The sequence below is a fragment of the Danio rerio genome, chromosome 11, assembly GCF_052040795.2.
Source record: "Danio rerio strain M-AB ecotype USA chromosome 11, GRCz13ab, whole genome shotgun sequence".
In the NCBI taxonomy this organism is placed as follows: Eukaryota; Metazoa; Chordata; class Actinopteri; order Cypriniformes; family Danionidae; genus Danio; species Danio rerio.
In genome coordinates, this window is record NC_141031.1 from 33,072,993 (window position 1) to 33,080,608 (window position 7,616).

Sequence of the window (7,616 nt, forward strand, 5' to 3'; positions counted from 1 at the left end):
TGCCTTTATAAAGATTTTCATGGTAATGTTACTTTCACCGTTTCGTTTAGGGAAACTCCTGAGGTAAATGAGTTAAATCTCTGAACTTTAATAATAAACCTATATAAAATGCGGGGCTTCCCACCTCCAGTCGCAATGACTTCTGGGACTTCTAGAACGAGTTCAGTGCTCAAGTCTGCATCGGTGCATCCTCGATACCAAGAATACATCTGGGAACTTTCATGCGTCCTTAGTTTTTGCTGTCTTGAGTTTTGGAACTAAACTTTGGCAGTTGATGATGATGTTACACTGGAACCTGAGGACGCAAGAATGCTGAACTACGCATATTGAGAAACAGCCATGGTGTGCTTTCCTGCTGGAAGTAGCATCAGGTCAAGAATAGACATGGTCAGGAACAACATTCAGCTAGGCTGTAGTGGATTGACTGTCATATAAACATTAAGGGGATGGATCACCCCAAAATTGATTCTGCCATAATTTACTTACCTTTGAAATGTTACCTATTAGTTTTTTTTCTTGTTAACACAAAAGAAGATATTTTGATAAATGTTGTAAACCTATTAGTAGCACTAAAACAAAAAACTAAAGCTGCTTTGGAATGGTAGAATTCTCAGTTTTGAGTGAACTATCCCTTTAAGGGGCCCAACGTGTGCTAATAAAATCCCCCACACCATTAAAACAGAAAGATGGGTGGGTTCAATGCGTTCATGTTATTTATAACACATTCTGTATCTGCCAGCTAAATGTTGCAGCAGAAAATAAGACTCATTGGATGAGGCAACCATTTCCTTATCTTCTGTTTTCAATTTTGCTGAGTCTCTGTAAACTGTTGCTTCTATTTCTCTGTTCCAGGCTGACAGGAGTGTGCTTTTTGCCTCTGTAGCTCATCTGCTTCAACTTTAAATCCATTCAGAGATGCTCTTTTGCTTATTTTGGTTGTAATGAGAGGTCATTATAGTTACTAGTGCCTTTCAGTCATTTTAAATCTAGTCTATTCTAACCATGCCATGCTCTGTCACTTTAAATAAACTTTTCTTTCCCATTCCAGAGTTTGAACTTTAGCAATTCGCCTTGACCATGTTTGCATGTCTAAATGCAAAGAGTTGCTGCTGCTGCTGTGTGATTGGTGTTATAAATACTTGTGTATTTGTAGCAAACAGTGTAGGCCACTAGGTCACTTGCGCAATAAATGATTAGTTTTAGGTTCAACTTACTGCAAAGAAATGTGTATCTGACTGATATCCTGAGCACGTAAACGGTCTGGTTAAATTGGTATGATTTCATCATGGAGCTCCACAACGCCTAATGATCAACACAGGGCTGATAATAGGAGTGATGAACTGAATTTACAAGCCCACTGACAAAGGTAAACATTTCATTGATATTCATTACTTAATACTAGCAGCATTGAGACTAGTATTTAAAAATAAGAGAAAATTGTAAATAAGGATGCTGGTGCTACTAAGATGATTAAAACATCAATGTTAAATGAATTTGTTATATAAACACCTCTAATGACTGCATGTGATTTTAAAGCAATGTTTACACTTTCGTCACTTGATTATCTGCATTTTAACCCCAGGCTAGACAGAGTAACAAAGGTCCTGGTATATCAGCCAGTAAAAAAGAAGGCAGAACCTAAGCAGGACTTTGTACCTACATGTCATTGTGATACATATGTAGTGGCTTTTTTTGTATTCAAAGTAATTGCTTTTGTTTTTGTCTGATTCTTCCTTTCATTTAAGAATGGCCCTTGAGGTAACAGATCACACAGCTGACTAATCCTCTCAGGAATTCACACAGAAAAGCAAGCCGCGATCCAGTTTGCTCCAACGGGCACTTAAAGAGAGTGCCACACAAAACATTGAATCCATGCCAGAATGCCTGTTCCCTCTAGCACACATGGACATCCAAAGATGGGACTGGTTGCATTTATCTGGTGCATCGTTCTCACATTTGCATCTGCAGGAGAGGCTGTGAAGTCTAAAGAAGCTAGTTGGACTGGTTCACTTTTAGTGGTTCCAATGGACGGGAGTCACTGGACTGGTGTGAAGGCTTTAGCAGAGGAGATGGGCCGCAGGGGTCACAAAGTGACAGTGGTCATTCCAGAGGTCAGTGTACTTCTTGGACCTGGTAAACACTATGTGACTAGAACATTTCCAGTTCTGTATGGAAAGCAACAACTGGACGAACTTCAAGCTCGAAATGCTCAGGTGATGGAGAGTAAGCAGCTTCCCCTGATGGAGAAGATTAGCACCAGATTTAGTAACATGAGGAAATTTGTGAATCTCCAGCGGGCCACCGCTGAGAGTCTATTATTGAACCAAGAGCTTGTGGATTTCTTGAGGAAGCAGAACTTTGATGCTGTTCTCACCAGCCCGGCTGTGCCAACAGGAGCCATTCTGGCCTATAACCTGTCCTTACCTGCTGTGTATATGCTGCGAGGATTACCCTGTGGACTCGACTCGGTGGCCACAGCCTGCCCAAACCCTCCCTCTTACATACCTCGGTTCTTTACACACAGTTCGGACCGGATGTCTTTTGGTCAACGTGTGCTGAATGTTCTAGTGAGCATGTTGGAGCCTTTACTCTGCAGACTGATATATTGGACAACTGAGGATGTGGCATCCCGTTTCATGCAGAGAGATGTGAGTGTGACAGAGGTCCTGAGCAGTGGAGCTCTGTGGCTTCTGCGGTATGATTTCACTCTGGAGTTTCCGAAACCCTTAATGCCCAACATGGTTCTAATTGGTGGGATTAACTGTGCCATAAGACACCCTCTGACTAAGGTAAGTGCACAAATGTTTGTACACTTAAATGCATGTTTGAAAAGGAAATTCAAAAATACTAATTTGTTATGTAGATTGTGCATGAGTTTTGCAGAGAAGTAAAGCATCAAATAAGCACATACAAGAGGAAAAAATCTAAAATAAAACAGACCAAATAATATAAAATCATGTGTTAAGCCAATTAAAAAAGCTAAATATGTTAACACTTCTAAAAGCTTCAAGATTTTTAGAGGAAGCAATAGTTCGGTAACACTTTATTTTGATGGTCCATTTGAGTATTAGACTGTCTGCTTTAGTATATGGAATTTTGCAAGAATTAAAAGGAGGTTAATAATGAAATATTCCTTACTTTTCTCATCAGGGGTATTGAAAAAAACAACAACAACAGGATATCCTTAAAAGATAACAAGAGTCCCGGTAGTATTTTGTAATGAATAACCAAAGAAAGTTTTTGTCAAAGAATTGTGTATGAGGACAATTCCAAAAAATATGATCAGCAGTTTCATTGGCTATATTACAGAAAGAGCAGCATGTGTATATATATTCGACTTAAATTTTTGCTTCTTGTCAGGTCTGAATGAAAGACCCAAGTGAGTCTCGTCACAGTTTGTTTTGTCCTCTGATTGGCCCATTGTCCACCGGGGTTTTGCACTCGAGGAATTTACATGAAAACGAGGAGACAGTGGTGTCTGAGGCTCACTGTATGCTCATTTACATATACTGATCTTTTATTTTTCTACTATGCTTCGGTTTACCCAGAGTTTTATTATAGGTCACTCTTAAACATTAATGGTAACTCATTTCTTATACAGTTTTTATGTAATTTTTAACAATGACAAAAACTTGAACATCATCATAAGTGGAAATGTGGTTGTCCCTCAGAACAAAGTTCATGCTTCAATAATGTTTATCACTGGCAATAATGATGTTTACACTGGCAGTATTGTAATAATTTACCCTGAAAGAACTGTGTGCACGGCAAACTCTTTAAACTTTATACTCTTAATGTTAAGTTGAGCTTTCTGGGGTTTTTAAATTGTTGTTATTTCTGTTTTGTGTTAGCTCACTATATTTTGTGATGAATTTTGTTCTGTAAAAACATTAAATGTGTTTCACAAAGGTAAAGTCTGTCTTACGTCATGTCTCTAGCCATTAAAATGCTGGAAAGTAACGTACTTGTTGATTGTAAATTGCAAAAGCAACATTTGCAGACAGTCTCAAACAGACACAGAGGTAGCTTATTTTTACTCAGCATTCAACTGGGCAAACTAAAATAAGGTACTTTTTCTCATGTTGTAAATCAAACCCCAGAAAGCTTTGTTTTTGCAATCTAATTAATGCTTCATGGCCTAGTATAATGAAGGTCCCTCCTAAAACAAATGTCTAGCCACTAGCAAGCTGGATCTGGGGGTTTTGTCTGATAGTGAATTGTGAAAGCGGTCAGCTCATATACTCACAAAGACAGTATATAGGCACAGAGGTAAAGGTTTACAGTGTCAGGAGAACACTTGATGACTTTAACAATGCACTTAGGAGTGATATTCAGTCTAGTGGTCGGTGTAGTCTGTTCTGCAGCGGTGAATCAGAAACCATCCAGGAACAGCAGCTGGACTGGGAAGCTGTTAGTGGTGCCCATGGATGGAAGTCACTGGACAGGGGTGAAGGCCGTAGCAGAAGAAATGGGACGCAGAGGACACACTGTGATTGTGGTGATTCCAGAGATCAGCATGCGCTTGGGTCCAGGCAAACACTACATCACTAAGAAGTTTCCGGTTAAGTGCAAGCCAGATTTACTCAACCAGATGATAATGAAACACATTAATGAATTGTCAGCTCCAGAGCAATCCCTATTGAAGAGAGTGACTTCAAATATCTACAATTTAGGAAAGATTGTTGACTGTTTCATCTCTACAACTGAGAGTCTGTTCCAGGAGCAGGAGCTTATAGAGTTTCTGAGAGATCAAAACTTTGATGCTGTTTTAACTGATCCTGCAATGCCAATGGGAGCCTTATTGGCATATAACCTGTCCGTACCTGCAGTGTACATGCTAAGAGGATTGATGTGTGAATCTAAAGCTACAGCCTGTCCAGATCCTCCCTCCTACATCCCACGTTTCTTCACACAAAACTCAGACCACATGAATTTTGGTGAGCGTGTAAAACACTTGCAAGTTTGATGGAACCGCTGATGTGTGGATTTATGATTCGTACTTTTGAGGAAGTGACGTCCAAATTTCTGCAGAGAGATGTGAGCATGACTGAGATCCTGAGCACTGGAGCTGTTTGGTTGATGCGTTATGATTTTACCCTGGAGTTCCCCAAACCCCTGATGCCCAACATCATTAACATAGGAGGAATTAACTGTGATGTTAACAACCCACTGATGAAGGTGAGCATCACCATTATATGCGTAATGTATAGTGTGTTGTGGGTAACCAAAATGGCAATTTCAGTGTACTGGACCATTTATATTCTGCTGTACAGTGTGTCTTTTCTAATCTACTTCACCAAGCACTGGCATCGCATGAATAAAACAGCATTTTGTTGTTATTTTTGTGGATCTCATTTTAAACTCTTAGACCCTTGAAGCTCAACATTGTGCTTTGTTTTGTTTTTCAAGAGAAGGTCACTTACTCCTAGTTTCATTGATCAAGGTTTAAGCCTAGTCCCACAAAATAATTTAAGTCTGAGCTGTTTAAATTGAAAGAAACTTGCACTGACTAATTTTAAATCAATCAGAACTTTTGTTTTGTCTTAAGATCGTCCAGTATTTTTCTTTGGCCATGTTCATTGAACCAGGCCTTAGTGTTTAAGGATTCAGAGATGAGTAGTTTTTGCTCTTCATAGAGGGGTAAAAAAAGGGTATCATTTGGCTGGACAAGCTTCTGACTGCATCTTGTTAGCCGGTCATTGACTACTAGATAAAGCTGTGTGACATACCTTGAACAATACCACACCATATTTGTTCAATTAGGCCAGTGCAGTTTGGGTTGTTTGCCACTGTCATATTTGGCTTGCGTGTTTGGGGACTGAATTCCACAAAACGTTATAAACTTTGAAAACTTTATCTACTAATATGATCAAGCTTGATTCAATTCAGTTGTTTGTTGTCATCTGAAGAGCTATTTTCTTCTGTGAAGCTCCTCTACAACCGAATCACATCTTACAAGGTCAGAACTGAAATAAATCCAACACTACTCTCTAAAGTTGAAAAAGATGTCATTTTGTAAAACTGCATAGTCCTGAAGTGAGCTCAATGCTAATTTGATAAAACTGACCTCATCTGAGCAATAACACTGTTGTCTTTAAGAGCTGCTTCCTAGCTGAGACTTATCCCTAAACAAATAAAGGGTGATGAGTTTAAAATAAGTCTTGATTAATTTACCTCTATATAAAGCTTGATTGTCACTTTGAACACAGTTAAAAGTTTAAGCATTGTTTAGCACTGCCAATAATTATTTTAACAGTGGTGTTAAATGTTAAATCATTTACTTAGAACTGAGTGCAACTGGTAAAATTTTACTAAAGAGAGAAAAAAAGGTAATCTGGTTAAGTCAGCATGACTCAATTTTTTTAAATGAGTTGTTAAAAATGCAACTTAACCTTTTTTTCTTTCTTGAAAAGTCTTGAAAAACCTTTTCTCATGTAGAGTTATGCATTTTCAACTTGCTGACATGTTACATGTGAGGGACATTTTGAGCCATCTATTGTAATACTCTACAGAAACTCTACAGATCCTAAATAGTAAGATATTCATTCAACAATTTTCTTTTTCGGATTAGACCCTTTATTAATCAGGAGTCACCACAGTAGAATGTACCGCCAACTTACTCAACATATGTTTTAAGCAGCAGATGATCTTCCAACTGCAATCCATCGCTGGGAAACAATACTAACATATCTTGGTTATATATTTTTATTTTTAAGTTTTTTGATTAGCCTATGAAGCCAAACAAGGAGATTCTTTTCTAAGTATTTTGATGGAAAGGTTTGTTTTGTCAGCCAAAAATAATGAATATTCAGTGTTTTCATAATCTATCAGAAATGCTGCTCAATATGTGTTGATTTTCCTGATACTTTGAAACTTTTTCTCGTTTCCGGTGCAAAGTTTTAACTCGCTGATGTGTTTTAAAATGTTGAAGTGTTAACACAGAAAACTACAGTAGAATGGAAACTGATTTTTCCTTCTTGACATTAGTAACTGTAAAGAACTACAAATAAGCAGATATTATAACAATCTATCGATAAACACACTGCTCTCTTGCTCTCCACTGCTGTGGTCTGCAAATTAAGAGAAGTTTTATAATCTCATTTTGAGAGGAGCACATACTATGATTGATCAGGCCTGGTCTCATCCCTAGTAATCGATAAACCAAACCGATCAATCCAAGCCTACAATGAATAGCCCATTTTCATCTTATCTTCATTACTGAAGAATTCATCCCTTCTACCCCATCTCCTCTTTTCCTCCTTAACTGGGGGAACTCTCGAGACCTACCTTATCTTGGACCCCTTTTCATGCTAAATGACCAGGAGGGAGCCCTGGGCTCAATTATTTCTGAGCTCACGGTTCTCTCCCAGGACAGCATGCCAAACCTGCAATTAGTATCAAGCAATATCTAAGTGTGATCTCTTATAAGGAAGAACATGCTGAAAGACAGGGATCATATAAAATTTAGTCACTGTCCCACAAACTTGAGCATTTTCAAAATCATGATATTTTCCTTATGGGTTGGCCTTTCCCCATATGCAAACACAGTAACTGGTCACTGAAACTTTCCGAAAACTCCTGTCAGGGTGAAGTTTCACAAAATAAATGCTGGGGTG

The 7,616-nt window shown here is 38.5% G+C and overlaps 1 protein-coding gene, 1 long non-coding RNA gene and 1 pseudogene across 3 annotated transcripts in view; 2 read left to right on the top strand and 1 right to left on the bottom strand.

Moving 5' to 3' along the window:
- LOC147834847 (uncharacterized) overlaps nt 1-7,616 on the bottom strand; it is a 337,793-nt gene that overhangs the window by 121,184 nt on the left and 208,993 nt on the right. The gene's annotated exons all lie outside the window — the stretch shown is intronic.
- ugt1b7 (UDP glucuronosyltransferase 1 family, polypeptide B7) overlaps nt 1,875-7,616 on the top strand; it is a 32,722-nt gene continuing 26,980 nt past the window's right edge. Inside the window, exon 1 of the mRNA NM_001172769.1 lies at nt 1,875-2,789. Coding sequence (NP_001166240.1) covers nt 1,881-2,789 — 909 coding nt within the window. The 5' untranslated portion in view covers nt 1,875-1,880. The remainder of the gene's footprint in view (nt 2,790-7,616) is intronic.
- ugt1b6p (UDP glucuronosyltransferase 1 family, pseudogene B6) lies at nt 4,246-5,597 on the top strand (annotated as a pseudogene). The gene is given in 1 exon segment (NR_033477.1): nt 4,246-5,597. The product of NR_033477.1 is annotated as a UDP glucuronosyltransferase 1 family, pseudogene B6 (transcript).